Source organism: Lathamus discolor, chromosome 1, assembly GCF_037157495.1.
Source record: "Lathamus discolor isolate bLatDis1 chromosome 1, bLatDis1.hap1, whole genome shotgun sequence".
NCBI classification, from domain to species: Eukaryota; Metazoa; Chordata; class Aves; order Psittaciformes; family Psittacidae; genus Lathamus; species Lathamus discolor.
This window is the reverse complement of record NC_088884.1, coordinates 137,793,637-137,814,944: the sequence shown is the minus strand read 5'-3', so window position 1 is coordinate 137,814,944 and position 21,308 is coordinate 137,793,637. Positions and strand designations below refer to the sequence as shown.

General features: G+C 38.3%; 1 protein-coding gene across 3 annotated transcripts in view; it reads left to right on the top strand.

Moving 5' to 3' along the window:
* Window positions 1–18,693, top strand: part of SLAIN2 (SLAIN motif family member 2) — a 35,090-nt gene extending 16,397 nt beyond the window's left edge. Inside the window, exons 5-9 of one of the 3 annotated variants that reach the window (XM_065697589.1) lie at window positions 721–1,080; window positions 3,514–3,651; window positions 8,468–8,545; window positions 13,884–14,202; window positions 16,020–18,693. In XM_065697589.1, coding sequence (XP_065553661.1) covers window positions 721–1,080; window positions 3,514–3,651; window positions 8,468–8,545; window positions 13,884–14,202; window positions 16,020–16,086 — 962 coding nt within the window. In that variant the 3' untranslated portion in view covers window positions 16,087–18,693. Of the gene's footprint in view, window positions 1–720; window positions 1,081–3,513; window positions 3,652–4,187; window positions 5,459–8,467; window positions 8,546–13,883; window positions 14,203–16,019 lie in introns of those variants that run through there. The other 2 variants (XM_065697593.1, XM_065697601.1) reach the window with 2 other exon arrangements.
* The last annotated feature ends 2,615 nt before the right edge of the window (window positions 18,694–21,308 follow it).

Genomic DNA, 21,308 nt, shown 5'->3' with positions numbered 1-21,308 from the left:
GATATGTGCCTTCTTGATCTAATCCTGTGTTGTTGACATCAGTGCTTAAACCATGATTTAAATTACAAAAATGTTAAGTCAATAGGGCAAAGAGTAGTTAAGAAAAATACCTATGTAGTTGCATGTCTTGTTATAGGTTTAGCTGAGACTTGGTCTTTTTTGTCCCTTGAGACTGCAAAAAGTGGCAGTAATTTTATTTGTCTAACTAGGTGGTCTCCAGACTTTTTTTTTTATTGTTTACCCCTATGAGTGGCTTGTTTTGCATACCACTGGGGTGCATGCATTCCACTTCAGAGACCACTGGTTTAAAAACTCTAGTTTCTCCAGGGGTAGTTTATCATACCGCTGTTTTGTTACATTTACTAATACACTGCAAGAGACATGTCATCATGGCTGCTATTATTATGTTACATGATATCAAAATTAAGATATAGCTTGTGCTGCTCATATCCAGCCTGGGAGAGGAGATGCACAAGTACACAATGCACCTACACTGATGATTGCTGTAGTAAGAAAAGGAATGAGCTCATCTACTTATTTCAGGATATTATCAGCTGGTAGATAACTTTTGTTGGTAGTAATCTGGAATTAATTCCTTAAATTAAAGGAGTTAAGGTGAGCCACATTTGAGTTTCAGCACTGGGTGGATAATTTGTATGTATTGTCTCTGAACCATTTGTGGGCTTAAAGCAGGTAAAACAATGTTCTCATGGTTGCCAGGCCTCCGGCAAGAGTATGCAGCAAGTGCTTCTCGGCGTAGTTCTGGCTCTTCTTGCAATTCTACAAGGCGAGGCACATTCAGTGATCAGGAGCTTGATGCACAGAGTTTAGAAGATGAAGAAGATGGCACACATCACGCAGTGCACCCTGCTGTTAATAGGTTCTCACCGTCACCTCGCAGTTCTCCCTGGCCTTCACCAAAACAATCTCCAAGGAATTCACCTCGCTCCCGATCACCTGCTCGAAGCATAGAATACAGCAGAGTTTCACCCCAACCTATGATTAGCCGTTTACAGCAGCCTCGTCTTTCACTTCAAGGCCATCCTACAGATTTGCAGACTAGTAATGTAAAAAATGAAGGTAAAAAGATCTGTTTCAAAATAATTGTACAAGTAGTTATGTAGTTCTTGTAAAGAATTTTGGTGCTTAAAACTGCATGCCAGTGTAACATCATGCTTTACTCTTGAAGTTGTTGAAGAAAAAGCAGAGCAAGGAAAGCTTAAATTCTGCTGGGGAACCCTTACAGTCAGATGGAGTTGATAGGCTTATTTTTATTTTAGACATTATCCAGTCTGTTGATGTAATTGAGTTTCATGGTGACAGAGTTCTATCTTTGGCAGGCATATGCACTAAAATAAAGCAGCGCCAAGGAAACTATCACTCACCAGTAGGGTTAGGCCTTCCAGATGGCAGAATAAAATGAAGGGAAAAGTAGCTGTGGTCAGATGAGAGTAATATAGCAACTTATGCATGCTTGTAGCCTGTGAGATAGCTAAATGCTTTATTTTAGCAGTGCAGGACTCTGAACTCTTTGAGCATGAATATAGCCTAAAAAATATTAGTACTTAAGTCATGCATTTATTGGATATTTTAGATATCTCAAAGCTGGACAAACTGTGGCATAATAAAAAATACAGCTTTCAGTAAAGTTGACACAATTACACTATATTGGCATAGAAACAAAATAATGTGATATTGATACGGCTTTGCTCCTTGAATGTACTTTTTCCTGGTAGCAATCTGGCAGAAGCTCCTGTAACTGGGCTGAAATCTCACAAGCATACTCCCTTTTTAACAAACGTAGTTGTTAAATAAAAATAGAAAATAAAATCTTAAATTTAGGAAGAATATGCATTTAGATATTAGGATTTCACCGTATTTTTTTCACTTTCTGGTAAGTTGGATTCAAAATATCTGTAGTGGAGATGATGTAGAAATGTATTTTTAAACAGTTTATTTGGGGGGCAGAGGGTGGGGAAGGAGCGTGGGTGGTGTTTGTTCTGTTGGCTTTTTTTTCCCACTAATACAGCAGAGAGGTCTGTGTCACTTACAGAATATTATCAACCAAGAAATTTTAGATTTTTAATTTGGAAAACAAGTGTGCTAAACCAGAGCTGCTTGGGAAGATGATCCTGCACATTTAATTAGCTGCTCGAGAATATCTTTGGAAGGGTTAGCTCAAGTCTTATCTAGCAATAGTGGTTTGAGGAAATTTTAGGTATATAGGAGAACATACAATGCAAAAGGTAATCAATTATATGTGACTTAATTGAGTATGTATTTTCCATTCTTTTCTGGGGTTTCATGAAAGTCTTAATGTGTACTAGATGAGCTATACAGAATATCCCATGAGAGGCAAGGTACCAAAAGCTGGTATCCCACATACCAGAGGGATCAAAATAGAGCATGGGATCATGTGCTTCTGAAACACTTCCAAGGAATTCTCTTGTAGTGTATTTTGTGTAGTTGAACGTCACTTGGATATACAGAGTCGATGCAGCAGCAGCCAAAAAAAGTTGTTTGGGATTTCTTTATTTTTTTCCCTCTAGAATAGTTAGAGGGATATTTGTTTGACAGGGTTCAACAGTGATAAAACTGCAGGGCAAAGCAGTGCAATGCAAGCTATTAGGTGCGGAATGTACGCTTGTTGGAATATTCAGCCTGTGTAGACTCGTTTGTTTTCATCTTTAGTGCTTATGCACTAGCGTGCTTCTTTCCTGCATTCCTCTAATCAGGCTGACTTCTTACCCTGACAGGGCATCTGCAGTCTTCTATCCAACATAGTCATCAACCCAGCCTTGCATGGGTTGGAGATAAACAGAATGTTAGATTTGAGAAATAATTGATGGCTTTTTTTTGTGTGCTGTGAGTGATGGTTCAAATTTTGAAGACCCTTGGAGAACCAGTTTTAGTTGAATAGATGGTCAAGTCATATGTGAAAGATAAGGCATAACTAGACACTTCAATAATTTTGAATGCTGTGCATGAAGAGTTGCTTTCCAAGTGGGTGGCTGTTATTTGTGTAATGTGCCGATACGTGACTGGTTAGTCCCATAAGTTGACTTTGGATAATAACGATGTGTTTTTAATCTTCAGGTTAGCATTCTGTATTATAAGTAACTTTCTAGGTAAAGACTGTGAAAACTGCAGAACTGCAAATTAGGTTTGCCATTCAGTTTCCATAAGAGTAGAACAGAACAAAACCCAGAGACGTATCCAGATAAGTTTCAATTTCAAAATACACTGTGCTTGACTTGTTTTTTCACCACAGTGAAATACGTATTCTTCAAGTTTTTGGTAAGTATTTTGTATGTGGTAGATCTGAGAATAATACAGAACTTGAGTTCAGGGTAATGGAAGAATTGTAATGTTACAAAATAAGTTTTTTATTTACAGTGTAGTTTTATATGGCTAACATTGTGTTGCTTAGATATGGAGCTATGGGTTTGTAACCTGAACTTTGTCCAGCATCAGATTACATGTTGTGGTATCTTTCTGTATTATTTTGTACAGAAAAACTAAGGCGTAGTCTTCCAAACCTGTCCAGGACACCTAGTATCCAAGCTGAGTCTGTGAAAAACAGCAGAAGTGACTCAAACTTTCAAGTGCCAAATGGAGGAATACCTCGCATTCAACCTCAAGCCTCAGCCAGTAAGTACCTTTAGTGATGCTTCAAGTATATTTTAGAATTGAGTGGTGGTCCTCAGTTGTCTTCCAGTTTCATGGCAAAGAGAAACATTTCATGCCACACTGGAGTTGTTAATGTTGATTTTGGATTATACCTGTGTCAATGTGCTTTTTTGGTACACAAAATCTGGTACTGATTATTTTTAAAGAATGTCTGATCTCTTACTATGATATCATTCATAGTTTCATAAAAATATATGTAGAAGAACTATAAAGAGTATAAATACAGTAGTTAGACATGTCAGAAACCATTAGTTTTATGTGATTTGCTGAAGGTATAATGCTCTGTTGTGTTGAATTTTGTTTTCAGACTACAGAAACTTACTAGGCTATTAGAATAGTACCTAGATGATGTTTATTGCTTTTTTTTTTTAACTAGTGAAACCTGATCTGAAAAAAAAGATGCCAGTTTAAGCTTTATTCTTCAGTTTCTTCTTTTTGTCACTTGAAAATTATATTCAGTTGCAGGTTTTTTACCTTTTTTTTTTTTTTTTTAAGAGATGATTGCTCCTTAGAAAATGCTTGGATGAACCTGTGTCCCATGAAACAAATCAGCCCATTGCTGGGCTACTGGCTGCTTGCCCAAAAGGGAACTGTTGACAGGAGAATGCTGCTGATCTCATGAGTCTCTTGAAAATGGTGACCTTAAAGAAGCCAAAGCAAAGAAATATATTCAGTGCTTCTTTATATGTCAATATTGCCAGTTCCTGTTGTTTAAATGTTTCCTGACTTTTATTTTAAAACCAGTTTCAGAATTTAATAACCTTATGTGACATTTTCAAAGGAAGAACACATTATGAATATTATGTGTAGAGCTTTGAACTATGAAAGTTCTGTGATAAAAGTTCATCAGTAATATAAATATTTGACTGGAAATGTGAGAGAATATTAGTGAATGAAACGAAATAGGTTTTTTTTACCCATTCAGTAGTAAGGGCATACTGGCATACCTAGTTGGCTTTATTAACTGGTCCTTTCATAACAGCATGTTAATGCAACCACATGCAGTCAAATACAGAATAAGGAATACAGCCCATGCCAAAGACTACAAAATTTCTATCTTTCTAGTGGCTTAGATGAGATATAAGCCTCAAGTGTGTGATACTGTAGCCAAAGAAGTTAGTGTGACCTAGTGATTGTTCATATAGGTTATCCTTTATAACCAGCATCCTTTTCTCTTGCCCTCTTCTGCCACTATTCACAAACACTCATTATGTGGTATTTACAACAGAAGGGGCATGTGTGTAGTTCAAATGCAGGACTGTTACCTGTTAGGCAGGCTTATCAGACTATAAAGCACTCAGACCAGTTGAACAGCATCTCTTCTAACTGTGTAATTTTTGTGATAGGAAGATTAATCAAAATCGCTTGAAAGAAAATGAAGGAAAAATACTTTTAGTTAAAATCTTTGCAAATTGTAAAATTGAGTGAACTGGGAATGGAAGAGAACAGAGGGCAGCTTAGCTGGCTGGAAGGCTATTTCTGGTATTAAAAAGTATAATCACAGTGATATTTTATGGAAAGGTCAGAAATCTCAGTATGTGCTATTTAGTGAGTTACTTAATTGCAGGAGCCAAAGTAGTGTGACTTACGTTTATACATATATAATTCTTTTCAACTTGTGGATGTACTGAGAATCGCAGAAATTATTAGGTAAATTTGCTTGCCTTTCATAAAATCTTTCCCCAGATGTGAACCATTGTAGACCAACTTACATTTAAGTGTAAGTTAAGTATCACTAATAAAGCCCAGATTTCTAGCTTTTACAGTTTCCCTGCTCTTACAGATGTTTGTCAGAGTCTTGCTATTGACAATCGTAAAACGGTTTGTGTATGAAGTCGATGAGTAAGTATCTTTGCTTAGTCTGGATTAAAAACAATTCTGCAAAACTGTACATTGTATAAAAATATCCAGAATTGTGTCCTCCTTGTTGTTTATTTTTTGTTTCATTGGTTTTATATTTTGTCATCTTGCACAAAGCATTGTTAAATTGCAGCAAATCATTGTTTTCCCTTGGCAATGACTTCTGGGTCTTGGGATTCAAAGCTTCCTCATACACCTGCTAGTTTTGCATGAGCTTACATTTGCAAGGATGCTGGCTTGCCACCCGAGGTCACTACTTTCTCCTTGTCAAAGATCTGCTGTTCATAATTTATTTGCACATTTGCTGTGGCTGCAATACTGAACTTGCTATGGTTGCTGGCATTCAAAAATGAGTTAGGAATCCAGTAAGTTTCTGAAAAGCCAATTCCTGTTATGGTTACATAGGCAAATCATACACACTTGTTTAAAGAGTAGAGGGAAGACTTATAAAGACATTCAGAGGTACAACTGTAAAACATGAAAACATTTGTTAAGTTTTAGCTGTAATATGGTGAAAAATTTTTTTAAGAGAGTGAATTAAATAGCAGTTGTAACTATTAGAACCTTTCCTTACATCCAGTTCTCCATGCCATTATGTACAAAGTACTTTTTAATACAAAAGCTAGTAAATATTTCACCTTAAAACACTGGAAGATAAAATAATAATTGTTTTCCAAGGAGTAAGTATCTTTTAAAGTGTTAGAGTGACAGGAAGTCTCTGTATTTGGGTCCCATACCACATAGATTGTGCCAAGCTGTAAAACTTCTAGGGTGGCTTCCACATAGGGTCTATATGCTTTACACTGAATAGTGCATGTGATACTTTTGTGCTTACTTGGCACTATTACCACACGGATGTTAAATCTTTAAGCAGAGCTAAATATAATACTTTTTCAAAGAGCTAAGCTGTAGATTGTTCAAACTTCTCAGTAACTAGTCTGCTTGCCAAGACCCAGCTGTTTGCCACATTAAAGAAGAAAATGTATGTTTTGAGGAAACTGAGGATTCTGTTTCAGTTGATCAGAAGTAAACATAACTACATGTATTGAGCGTTTGTGACAGGTAATGTACTAGCATACGGAGCACTTAAAAAGCAGCAATAGTGTGGATAAGCATGCGCTCCACGCGTGTCTCAAACTGCATGTTTCCTCAGCATTGCTCAAGTCGTGCAGCCTGGAGTTCTCAGAGATTTAGTGCACAGAATTGTTTAGCTATCAAGTCTATTTCCTGGAGTCTCCATTTAGAAGGAAGGAATTTGATATACTTATTTAAAATCCTTTCTATAGCATTCCACATCTCTGACTTGCAAGTAGTGTAAATAATGATGGGGGAAAAAAACTTAGTGCCATGTACAGCAGCATATTTAAACATAACTGAATGAATTTGGGCGAACTAAATTCAAGATCGTAAATATGAAGAAAGAAGCTGTTCTTCATTTTGTGTGGTATAACTAAACACTGATTCAGTGAAAAAAGGTATAATGGAATACTTGTGGACAGAAACACCCTGGCCACTGGTCTGCCTCACTAAATTCCTAGGAATTGTGCTCACTTTTAAACATCTTACTGTGCTTAATTGGCTGTTCCTGGGTATGCCTTAGAAGAAATTTTTAGGGTCTTTTTTTCTTAATAGCCACAGGCAGCATTTTATCATGTTGGTTAAGATTAAAAATATGACCACTAGTCATGTTTTCAGAATGAAGGTAAAACATATGATGAACTTCTTTTATATTCCAGAAAATACTGTGAATTTTATACTGCCTGAAGGATAGGAAAGATGATGGCAATTATTACATGCTATCAAGTTTAGAAAAGGATTAACTAATATTGATAGAATTCCAGTTGTTCTTCCCCTACCTTCTTTATAGTGATATTCAGCAGTTGGTGATAGGATTATTGATCTTCCTTACTCAGGATCAGGATCTTTATGCACAGCTGTTCCCCCATCTTTCTTCCTTCTCACTGTGGAAATAAGACTTGCTAGTGTAAAAAGTTTTATGCTGGTATAAAACTATTCACTGGGGTGAACAAAGATATTTATTCATACATTATCATTGTAAAAAGCTTTTGTGTAGGCAAAGCTGTATTTTCATTGACTACTTTTCTCCTTCCCACCGCTTAAATATGCTGCGGTGAAAATACACTGTGTCGATGTGTTCCTTCTGGCAATAGGTCGTTCTCTCCTTACCAAGATTCTACAGCTCTTGGAACATTGGCTTCTCTCTTGATAACTGATTGATAATGAGATCATTTCAAGGCAGTATCAGTCCTTGAACATTACTAGAAAAAAGGCAGGATAAAGGAGCAAAGAAGCAATAAAAATAATTTCTGTCATGCTGTCTGCATGCTGGCAGATGACAAATTTTAGCATTATGTCTGAGTCCTTTTGCATATGCTTTTGAAGAGGAAAAATCCAGACCTCAAAATGTCTTAATGTTTTCATAACTGAAAAATAACCATTTCTTTCTATGATGATCACATCTAGACAAAGACTTGTGTTTTTGCATAATGTTAGAATATTTTTTTAATCTTTAAAAAAAAAACCCAACTAGTTTTGCTAGGTCAAATATGGCAGTTTAATTTTCAAGTTAGTATCTAATCTTGCACTCATTGCTGTAGCATGTTTGCTAGGTGGCTTGTTTTCCCTTTGGTGTATTAATTTTTTTGCCTTTCTGGGCTTTTTGCCCTGCAAGAAGCTTTACTCTTACGGAATCTGCTCATTTTGCACTGCAAAGTTTCTGACATGCTCCTCTATAACTCTTTGCCATTAAGAGCAAGCACCACTTAAACCCCAACAGCTTTCTGAGTGTTTCAGCTCACTCTGTTCCTTGATGCTTCACGAGTGGATGCAATTCTGAAGTTCCCAGTAAATTTAGTTTTCTTCTTAGACAAATATAACACTTCTTGTCTTTCAACAGCTCTGCAAAGGCAGAAAAATTTGCCCCGTGCTGCCTTCAAAACCAAACAGTTTCTTCAAACTCCATCTACAAAAGGAGGTAATTAACTTACAACCTCTTATCAAGCTCCAGCAATCTCAGATAATGATTCACCTGCATTAAACTTCACATAATCTAGATTAATAAAATTGCTATTGCATGTTGGGATTAACCAGGTGATCCTTGCTGTATGAAAGTTAATTTTATTTGTCTATACATTAAATATGCAACCCTGCATTGGTGACTTCAAGTGCGAATCAGGAAATCTGGATTAGGAAAGGAGGCTTGCAAATCCATATCAATTTGGGTGTGAATATTGGACATCTGGATAGTCAGAATCATATAATCGTAGAATGGTTAGGGTTGGAAAAGACCTTAACATCATCTAGTTCCAACACCCCTGCCTTGGGTAGGGGCATCTCACACTAAACTGTGTCACCCAAGGCTCTGTCCAGCCTGGCCTTGAACACCACACATGGTGTTCAAGGAGCATTCACAGCTTCCCTGGGCAACCCATTCCAGTGCCTCACCACCCTTACAGTAAAGAACTTCTTCCTTATAGCCAATCTAAACTTCCCCTGTTTATGTTTGAACCCATTACCCCCAGTCCTCTCACTACAGTACCTAATGAAGAGTCCCTCCCCAGCATCCTGATAGCCCCCTTTCAGGTACTGGAGTGCTGCTATGAGGTCTCCATGCAGCCTTCTCTTCTCCAGGCTGAAGAGCCCCAGCTCTCTCAGCCTGTCTTCATATGGGAGGTGCTCCAGTCCTCATGGCCCTCTGGATTTGTTCCAGCACTTCCATGTACTTTTGATGTTGAGGACACCAGAACTGCACACAGTATTCCATGTGAGGTCTCACAAGAGCAGAGTAGAGGGGCAGGATCACCTCCTTCGACCTGCTGGTCACGCTCCTTTTGATAGTTTTGATAGTTGGTGGTGGTTGGATTATTTTTTTTTTAATGCTAAAATACATTTTTAAAACAAAAGTTGTAAAAATTGTTCATTTTTTTGATTGCACAAAAACACGCAGGCAAGTGAGAATATCATCATTTGTGCTGGAAACAAAAGCTAATGTGTTTATCCTTGAGAAGATGAGCATAGAATGTCAACTTGGTTTGCACATACATGCACACATGCTTGTGCTTTCTCTTTTCCTCTCAAAACAGGAAGATTAACCCCAGCATACGGTGATTTAGATGTTTGGGTTTTGTCTCAAGCAATTGGAGACTAATGCATGGAATATTCCAGTTTGCAAACAGCTAAGGTTTTTTTTTGTTTGTTGTTTTTTGTTGTTTTTTTTTTTTTTTTGAGACGAGAACTATATATATTGAGTCTGTAATCCTGTTAGACAAATTTTAACTGATTTTTAGTAAGCTCTGGCAGTCTTGCATGCAACACTGCTTTGATTTCACTACTAAGATAAAACAGTTCATGATTCTGGTTTTAAGGATAATTAGTCCTGTTTATTACAATCTAGAAGGTCTCATTTTAAACATCCTGTTTCACCTGAGACCAGTTCATAAGTCCTCTATATGCTATAATCTCTTAAGGATTCTTAAGTCCTGTGTGCAGATACTGAGGACAGCCAACATGATGCCTGTGTTTCTCTGTTTTTTACTAACAGTTATCTTTTTGAGTCAAGTTTATTCCTTGCAGAAAGTCTGAGCAAGTTATAATGACTTTGACACATATTCACACAGCTTAATAGGAAGTCTCTAACGGTCTTCATAATATTCCATACCAAATATAGAAAAGTTCTCTTGAATGTTCTGCTTTGGCATAAGACCACCATCTCAGTTCCTCTCCGAAGCTTTCTGTGCTGTCTTTCCAGTTGGCCATGCCTTCACTTTTAACGGGATGTGTGGAACACTTACTATATCAATGGCATAGGCTAGAGCTATGGAAATGTACAGCAAATTAACTTCTAAAATTTTATTTAACCTTAGAGAATGAGTCACAGAGCATGTTGCACTTCCAGTTACATATTCCAGTTTACATCCAGTTGCTATCATTCGTCACTGTAAATGAAGATCCAGCATGTTCTTTTCAGTTATTTGCTATTTTATGGTCCTTGATTGTGTTCATTTTCTTGCTTCTGATCTGGGTTTCATGCGTATAGAAGCATTATGCAGTAATGAAACAAGACTTTTGTTTCAGAATAATAAACAACTATGAGCAGCAGTTGGTGTTAGTTTTGTAAAATACACAGCCTGACCCCTTTCACACACACTGTTGCTTTTATTTTGTTACCTTTTTGTGTAACACAGTTCAAAGTGCATTTAGATACGTATTTACCTCACTGTAACAGATTTGTTAAGGCTTATACAGCAATCCAGTATCAGTCAGATCACAAAATCATGGAATGCTTTGGGTCAACTAATCCAGCCCCCTGCAATGGGCAAGGACATCTCCAGATAGATGAGGTTGCTCAAAGCCCCATCTGACTTAGTCTTGAATGTTTCCAAGGATGGGGCATCCACCACCTCTCAGGTCAACCTGTTCCAGTGTTTCACCACCCTCATTGTAAAGAATTTCTTCCTTGTATTTAGTCTGAATTTACCCTCTCTTACTTTAAAACCATTGTCCCTTGTCCTAACACTATACGCCCTGCCGAAAAGTCTGTCCCTGTCTTTCTTCCAAGCCACTTTAGGTGCTGAAAGACTTCAGTAAGCTCTCACTGGAGCCTTCTCCAGATTGAACAGCCTCACCCTCTCAGCTTGCCTTCACAGGAGAGGTATTCCATCCATCTGATAATTTCTGTGACCCTGTTCCAATGGGTCCAATGTCTTTCCTGTACTGTGATGACAGAACAGTTTATTGATTCCCATCATTTTACCTCATCTGTTCTTTTGTATCGGTCTGAATCATCTCATCACATTGGTCATGATTTAACAACTGCATTAGAATGGATTTTGGTTTCAAGTTGGTATGCACCAGCTGGCCTTGGGGTGCAAGCCAGATAAGACCGTAGCTTCACAGCCATCCTACTTTGCCAGACAGGGACCTCTTGCTCCCTGCACGCATTCCAGTGCAGAATCTAGGAAGGCTGGGAGATCTAAATGTCATGACTACACAATGCCATTTACTTTTACTGTTGTGAGATGTCTTAATTGTAGTTGGTTCTAGTTGTTTAGTTTCTAAGGAGATGGGAGTTGTGTAAAGTTGTTAAGCACCCTTGCATGTTTGTGGTTTTTTTATTAAACGTGGATCAGCTCAATACTGCACATGGGTATAATTATCAAATAGCCTTTGACTAAGGCAGTACCTCACTCTTTGTGATCCTGTCTTACAAATAGACCAGAGTTTTATTAAATATCCAAAACTGCTCTAAGAAAAAATCCTTTATATGTACAGCTTAATTATTAGGCAGTTTGCCAGAGATTGCATCATGTGGACTGCTTTGGCCATCACAGTGCATTGGTAGACAATTCATTCCTTTATGTACAAGAATGAATACAGCTCTTGGCAATGTCTGCAGTGCTATGCTGACAGGAAGCATTTTATGAATTGACAGCACAAGTTGGAATTATGGTAAAATATGGTCAACAGAAGACTGGAGAGAATGGAGAGGACTGATTTACTGACTGCTGACTTTCACTGGGAATGTGACATGCTTTCTTCAGTTATAGCTTTTCATTGCTTATTTTCTGTACCTAAAACTCTTTTCCTTGTTGTGCCTGTAAGAGACCCAAAGCTGTATTCACTTTTTATACACTGGAACTGTTCTGTTAGTCAGTTGCTAACATGTGATGCTGTGTTTATGTTCCAGGCAAGTGTTCTAATGAGAAGTTTAGTGATAAAAGCTCCCTATGTTTACACTGTAAAATCACTTGGAAACTGCAGATTCAATTGCACCAATGTTACAGGCAGTATCATGTTTTTAAAACTTACAGTATGTAATCTGTCTTAGTCCTAGGAGGTCTTTGCTGCTGCTCTTGTCCAGTCATTCTGTTGTTAATGCTTTCCTTAATCCATCCCCTCTGGCTTGACACCAAGGTTTTTATTCATTCTCCTCACTGCTTACCAACTGCCATGTATTGTTGACATGTCTGCCACCTTTTTTGTCAGCTTTTCCCATGAGCAGCTTCATGCTCTGTTTGATATTGCTGTCAGTGGAAAGGCTCTCTTGGATAATCAAGAAAGGAATCAAATCCAATTCATATCTGTAATGATGCACGTATAGGGGATATCTAGGAAGATTAATAAGGAATGACTTCAAAATACAACCTGAAAACTACCACTTCCTCTGTACCCCGTTTAGGATGCCATGTTCCTGTCATTACTCATCTCTCCTCATGTTCTTAGTAGATCTACCTTGTAAAATGATAGTAAAAGCTATGTGAAGGACCATCTTTATGTACAGCATCTGTCAAAGAGGACACAACTTTGGTCTCTGTATAAAAAAAGTTTATTTAGTGGAGGAAACAATAATTCATGCAAATTCACTAAATGTGATTGTCCTGTGTTGACTGTTACTGACTGACTCTAGTCAGTTGGAAAAGCTGATTAAATTCCATTTGTATTAAGATGAGGGATTAGTTTAAGCATTCTGGTTAGTGATACTTTATGCATAATTTGAACAGATTTCTCATACTTGTGAAGAATTTTGCTTAAGGTTTGGCATTATCAAAGAACTGTTGAATATTCTGGCTTAACTAACCTTTTCCAGAAGGGACTTGATAAAGACCTTAAATACTAACTCAGATAGAAAGTATTTGCATACAGATGTTAGTTACACAGATAATTTGGATAATGTCTGTAAGAAGAGGAAGGCTATGAATTGTTTTAGTTGTCTGATTTAAGTTTCATAGCAGCATCTTAATCTTCTTGGTGTTGGGGTTTGGTGACCCTATCTTTTTTTTTTTCCATCAGCCAATAAATCTGGACCATGACCATGTCTTTAGGTGAATTCCAGTTCTATGGATTAGGTTAAAAGAACAGCATAAAAGAAAAAATAAGGTGCTCTGCACTCAGAATTTTGTCATTAAAGACTAATACACACTTTGAATCTATTTAAAGACTGTATCACACTAGAATACTGTATTCTTTAACATGTTCTTTCTGGAATAGGAATTAGGTTCCCATGCTTCAGAAGTAGTTAAATACTTTCTCCTCTGTTTGTTTTGACTAGACTGATGGAACGTTAGAGGCTTACTAGTATTACTTATAAATCCAGATAAATATTTGTAGTAAGCAAGTGAGGCATTAGAGTTACGATATCAAAAACACATGACAAAGAGGACATCTGAATTCCTGTTTCTCATTGCTGCTTGATTGGCTGTATTCCATTATACATTCCATATTGTTTGAATATTCACATAAAGTAATTTCCTGGTTTTAGTTTCAGTTACTATTTAGCTTAAGCTTGAAAGTAACATCTGTATTTTATTTTCCAGTACCACCTTCAAGTAAATTCCGCTCACCTGCAGCACCATCTCCCCTAGCTCTCCGACAACCAGTGAAAGCATTTAGTAACCATGGACCTGGTTCAGTTGCTTCTCCAGAAGCCACACAGTTGACACACAGTAGTTCTTCACCAGGGCCTCTTGCAGCCCAGAGTTCAGGCTTGCCAAGCCCGGCCAGCAGTATTAACAGTACTACTCTTACCAGACCGGCAGGGACAGCAGGGATGAGGAGTGGCTTGCCCAGACCCAGTGCCCCTTCTGCAGGGGGCATCCCAGTGCCTCGCAGCAAACTTGCACAGCCTATTCGGAGGTGAGTATGTGACAGGCAGTCTTAGCTTGGCATTTTCTTAATGAATTTTGTACGTTGTGTATTTGTGCTACTTCTTCCTGCAGTTCTTGCTTTGATCTCATGGTCTTCAGAATGGAAATGGAGACCTCCACATGAAGTATTTGCCTGAGCTTCAAAACTGTTTTTGAAAAATTAGTTCTCAAAACTGAGAGACAGAGGTTCTTGGAGTGTGAAAGTAAAATGAATAATAAAAGATACTGAACTAAGTAAATAAAGTGGTTTAATATGGTCTCAGAAGGCAGTAAGAATTTGTCTGCATGTGGTAAAACATTACAAAATCTAGCTGGCAAGTGAAAATTCATTTGTACCGCTGAGTGACACATTCTGAAGTCAGAACTATTTTCCTTTTGTAATCTGTAAATCAGAAGTGGACCATACTGAGTTCTTAGATAGGTAGAAACATTAGGAAGGAAGACACATGAGGACAGAGGTGGCATCCTTAGCGTTTGCTAATCTTAAAAATCAGTGCAATTAACCTGCAGGACAAAGCAGAATTTTCAGCTTAAACATAACCTCTGTGCTAGCACCCAGCTGTAAAGTTGCTTTATGTCAAGTGTGTTTTGGAGAACAGCCACAAAACAGACCAAGCATTAACTGAAAAGGCTACATGGATATGTCCCCTTTCTCAGGATACGTCTTCACAAGAATCAGACGAAGCGATGCATCATTTAGAGTATGTGCTCTTAATGCCATACTAATGTGGGTTTTCACTGAAGGTGTCAAGTGGAAGCCAGCTGACAGAAAGAAGCAGTCACCCCTGAGAAATATTAAAAATCTCCATAAACAGAAAGGATTAACAGTTTGTCTCCAGTATTGTAAAAAAGAACAGCTGTCAGCAGCAAAGTGGAAGAGTTCTGTTCTGCAGTGAGTGCTGGGCAGGGGAATGACAAGTGACCGTCACAGTAATGACTGTTTTGCAGCCTGTGTCTGCGCTGTCAGCAATGTGAAACTTTGTGCAACAAAAAGCAGTTGTTTTTGACAGGAAATTCTTTAATAGTAGTGAAGTGTGGTTGGCCAAATCATAACTCGTCTATAGACAAGTGCTTCACTTACACAGCTGGTTTTTGGTGGTTTTTTTTTCTTTAAGTTTTACGTATGTAGGACAAGAGGAAATGGTCTCAAGCTGCCCCAGGGGAGGTTTAGAGTGGATATTGAGAAAAATTTCTTCACCAAAAAGTGGGGGTCAAGCATTGGAACAGGCTGTCCAGGGGAGTGGTTGAGTCACCATCCCTGGAGGTATTTAAAGGACAGGTAGATGTGGCACTCAGGGACATGGCGGACTTGGTAGTGCTGGGTTAACGGTCGAACTTGGTGATCTTAAAGGTGATCTTTTAAAACCTAAATGTTTCTATGAATGTATAATGCAATATCTGCACGCAGCGCAATAATGAATTATCTATGCATGTCAAGGTTTTGATATAAGCAAAATATAAAACTAAACAAGGATTTCCCTGTTTATACATCATGGTGGGTGGTGGGGGAGAGAGAGAAAAAGCCTATTTTTAGGTGGTGGGAGATGGCTCTGTGAGAATACAAACTTGTAATAGCAAAATGTTTTCTGACTATATATGCAGATGTTTAGCTGACATGGCAGTTGCCAAGATACAACACACGGAACCTGAAACTGAAAATACTTTGGGGTTTATCTTAATCTGTATTGTAGAAAAGCAAATGAATGAAGCGTGAATATTTCAATTACTTAGCAAATGTTTAAATTCTTATGTATTGTGACTTTGGCAGTTATGTATGAAACTGAAAAATATCTCATTTTATTTTAGGTCATTGCCTGCTCCGAAAACTTATGGCAACGTGAAAGATGAGAGTTGGAAAGATGGCTGCTACTGAACTGCAAAGCTTAATGCAAAGTTCCAGTGCTCATGGATGCTTCCTCACCAGGCTAAAAGACAGCTTGATTATACAAACTGTTCAGATGTGACTTTTGGGATTTGTAAAAATTCCAGTCCTCTCTGTCTCTAATTAGCACAATCTGGCAGAGATTATAAAGCAGCACTTTAATGACATCTAACATCAGATGTTTGGTGGTCATACAATCACATCTACATTACATAGCTATCAGTTCTAGGTTTTTTTTTTTTTTTCTTGCTTGCTAAAAATGTATCAATATGAGCATTTATGACAGTGGCCAATGTCTGGGCAAAAACCTAATGAATGCCAAAGAAATGCCCATCTTGAAAAACAGCAACGATAACAGTCAACTTACATTGTCTAAAACTTCATTTTCAGCCTGTCTGAATTCAGCAGAAAGATTCGTGAATATGTACTGTTGAAACAAGACTGTGTTAATCAGAGCTAGTATTCTGATTGCAGACTGCTACAGTGCTAGTGAAACATTGCTTTTAACAATTGTATGAGATTCTCTTTGGGGAAAGTGGTACGTATGTCCTCTAGAAAGAATTGGAAGTTAGTCTGGAGGATTAAGCAGAACAGTAAGTAGTAGCCATGGCTTTTATTAACATTAAACGTTTGAATGTAGCAGACACATACAAATGCAATAGTATAGATTGCATCTTTCCTATGTTGATTTATCAGCTTTAAATGCTCTTATACATTCGATTGCCAAAAGGGCTTAGTATCAGTTGTACAATCTTTCTAACCTTAAAGTTCCTGGCTCAGGAAAGATGGCCTTTGCTATTGTAGCCACATTTTTTAACACATGGCTCACTATTTGGGGAAACCTTTTTTTTATAGCAAGTTTCCATACAAAGGAAAGAGCAAGTCACAATGTTAATTTGTTCTAATACCATACCACTATGCTTGCAGCCTGGAGCAACTGTAAATGCTGATAGTTAAGGAGAAGGAAACACAACTATGCACTTGTAACATACAAATTTTAAGGTAATGAGTTGACTTTTGATGCCAAATGATATTCATTTAGGTGATGTTCCATGGTATGAGGGAGTTTTCTGTATCCTATTTTTTTACTTTCATCCATTTCTTAAATTGGTTTATTTGAAATTGTAAATATTTTTACAGAAGATACTGCCCATGTAAGTGTGTTTAAATATGTACTTTGCCTTACGTGTATCTTACATTACTGGTAAAAGAGTATGAAACCTGCTATGTCTGTTTACAAGCTATTAAATTCCTCTGGTGGCTGTGACTTATTCTAACACATTTTGCTCTGGACAACTCATTTATATATTTAGCGTTTGAACCGTTGTTTTCTGTTTTGGAAGACATCATGCAAACATTTGTAACTAAAGTTGTATTGGGTGGGACTAGTTAAATGCAAGGGATTTTGTTTGAAGCTTTTTCAGTATTTTGGATGTACAGTCGATGAAGTAAGAGAATGTGAATGGTATATCCTTTGTGCAATGACTGACAAACACTACAAGTTGGATTGGACGGTAGGTAGCCTTCAACCCCATTAGTATCTGAGTTTGGAACTGCTGGTGCATTTTGACTCCAACCACTCAGAGGAAAACTAACCCTGAAGTTCTAGCACTTGAATTTTAGGCCAGCATTAACATATTCCTGGATGAAAAGCCATGAAATTCTACTTGATTTGGAAGAAGCCAAATAGGAAGGAGTGGAGACTAATTTGCAGCTCTGATTACTCAAGCAGACTTTGGGTTGATGAATGACTTCACACTTCAGACCAAGATCTGTGCTGAGACTTTGAAGTCAGGGTATCAAATATACTGTACTTCAGTAAGCTTTCAGCAGGGGTACAGAAACTACCTTGCACCAGTAGATCAGTACATACCACTGATCTAGCCTTGTGGCATCCGCTGGCACAGGTGATGGGTGTCAGTACCTCATGTCACTGTTAAGCAGAGGAGAGGACTAGATCAAATGCACATCTTCTCACTAGAGCCTGAATTTTAACATTTCAGCATTTTAGAAAGCAATGCTGCAGTCTTCATTGAAAAAAGGTGAATTTTAATGGGAGGATTTTATCAAACACTTGATTGACTTAAATTTGGAAGGTTAGTTTAGATGATGATATTGGGGGGTTTACCATGGCTGCATCAAACTGTTGTGTACGTTTCCTTAAGTTAAGTAATTCATCACTTGGGTAAGTTCAGCTTAAGTTTTCTAAGGATTCTTTTCTCTGCTGTTCTCCCCTGAAATACAGCAAATGACTTCCTGAAAAGACAGACTGCTTGTTTACTAGAAAGCCTTTGTGCATTACCAGTTTATTTGTATCAGGAAATCACGGGGCTCTGTGTTTAGAGATTTACTGCAGACGTGTGGAAATACAGATTTGATAAACTAGTGCCTATGATTTACTTAACTTATGTTTGATATAGTAGTAAGGGTTTTATGAATGTGGATTACTTTTTGTGCCAACAGCTTGGAATTATTGTATGTGTGTAGGCAGAAGGACTTGTTCTGCTTCCAAAGTTATTTAATTTTTTGTGTTTGAATGTTTTTGTAAGTGTTAAAAGTGTAAAAAAAATATAAATATAAAATATTCTTACCACAAAATATTTCCTGGATCATTATTTTTATAATAAAGTGGGTTTAAAAGCTTTTAGAACTTTAGAGGTTAATGGTTTAGGGCTTGTTGGGTTGGTTTTCAAGAACCATCCTTACTTTTCTAGGAGTACCACATCAGCTCTTGCCCCCTGTAATTCATGAACCGAGTCCAATGCTGTACATGGGTGACATGTGTCCATTGACAGCCTGAGGTGGACCTGTGCTGTGCCTCTGCTCTGGAAGGACAAAGTAATTCAGAGTTACGTGAAGAACTGCATTCTGAGTGTTCACCTAGAGTGCTTTGTGCGATTCTAAGTGCACAATTTGCCTTCAGTTTTACAGGATTTGAACTCACTTTGAACCACCCCAAGAAACAAATACTTTCAAGTATACATTTCATCTAGCTCATATCTTTTGGCTTGTATAGAAGCAAGTTTGTCTTGAACTTGGTAACTTCCTATAGTCTTCATTTTGCTGCAAAGCAATGTATCCAATAGTAATGTGAATGCCATCTTTTTCTTATCTTGGTACTAATAAAACAGGCTGATTTCTGTTTGGTGGCCACTTAATATTAAATCTATTTAACAAAATTTAACGCAGGAGGCTTGCTATTAATTATCTCAGCACTGTCCCTATGTTGTAGTTCAGTCAGTAGATAAAAATGCTTCCCCCTAATTAGCTGACCTACTTACGCAGAGCTGCAGTTTAGAGCAGCACCTGCTGCTTCTAAACTGTGATCCACTACCCCTCCCCTCATTGCTTTTTAGTTCTGCCGTCAAGTACTGATTGCCTCACACCCCTTCAGGAAACAGCAGTGTCAAAATCTCAGGCAATCAACAGCCTTCTGCGCTTCCCTTTCAGTAGGTTGCTGTAACAAACTCTTCCATATTAAACTATTCCTTATAATTAGCATCATGGTATTGCAAGACTCAAGATAGAAAATACTGGTTTTGCAGTCTTATTCTGAGTGAAGGTCTGACAGCTCCTCCGGGTTGGCTGTAGAAGCACTAGGTCATGTTTTATTCCATAGGGTGTTACCCTCTAGGAGTCTGATGGCAATAGCAAAGAAAAACAAGTGATGAGCATGTAAGGAAGCAGAAGGTTGAAACTGCTTTTACTGTTGGAGTACGCAGATTTGGTCATTTAAAACTTACTTGTAGTAAGTTTTTCTGAGAAAGAAAAACAACTGTGGGACAAGAATGTGACTGGGATGCGTCTTTAGTTCTCCCTCTTCTAATCTGCGAGAACAGGAGTAAATGGGATTTTCCAATCTTTACTTTCTCAGTAAAACAGGTGTGATGTGAGGTCGCTTTGATTCAAAAACCAAAGCCAAACTCCCTCCTGCTCTTGACTTGGTTCGTGTGCTTTCTGTAGTGCAGGGCTGACACCTACAGGCAGTCCCTCTGTGCGTCTTGGCTCACGAAGATGTGGCTAGGATTTGGGCACACTCTGAATCATCCATCCATCCGTGGTGTACCTAGAACTTCCCAATAAAGAAGCTGCTCTCTGCTCTGAGAGCTGGAGACCTGAAGGGAGCAGACACCGTGTCTCATACAGTTGTACTGTGCGTCACTGCCCTCTTTACACCAAATAATGTACTCTGTGCTGACCACATAAACCTCTTGCAGCACACAAAACATAGAATCATAGAATAGTTAGGGTTGGAAAGGACCTTAAGATCATGTAGTTCCAACCCCCCTGCCATAGGCATAACTGTAATAACTGAAACTAACCTGCAGATCTTCAGAAGGATTTAAAGGAACAGGTAGCTAAAATGATTCCTTACCAGCAGAGATGTTTCAGCTTGGCGCATCACCCACACCTGTTGCAAACAGTGACTTCAAATCAACCAAAATAAACCACAATAAAAGGCAATTTAAACTCCTAGCTTTGAAACCTGGAAAGCCTGAGGGTCTCTGCTGTGTGGCACTCACACGAGGTACAAGTGGACTATATCTGTCACAAACAAAAAAGATACTTCTGTTGTAAGCTGAGCTCCTATCAGCATAAACACAGGTAATCCTGTAAACACATTCTCTTTTGGAAAATGAGATAAAGTTTAAAAGACACTGGCATGTGATGCCCTCTTTTCCAGAGTGCTCAGCCCTCCCTGCTGCTTTTAAATTACCCCTAGAAGCTGCTGTCAGCTCCAGCAAGTGTGATTCAAAAAATAAGCATCTCAGGATGAGTGGTGTGTGCCATACCGAGCAGGTGATGCTGTCGTCCATCCCCAGCATCACTCAGCTTTCGGTTATCATGCACAACACAAACTATGAATTGTTCTATTCTGTCCTTCTCCATTCTTTTTTCCATGGCTTTCTTGGGGCTGTAGCCAAAATGGCAGCTTTTCACAGCCCTGCCAGGAGAGGCTGTTTAACAACCCTGCTAGTACCAACAACCTGACATGATGTCAGAGGAACTAATCCCCCTGCACCCAGCACCCAGGCTCAAGAAGCCTGACAACAGCTTCCTCCATGTTCCTCCAGCAGCAAGGCTGTGAGAAGAGCAGGGTGAACACCGGCCACTCTGGCCTGCGCACCTGCAGTTCAGGAGATACTTGGCCTAATACATTTTTCATGCTCTCTTACAGCTTATGTCTGCCCATAAAACTGAAATGAACGGAA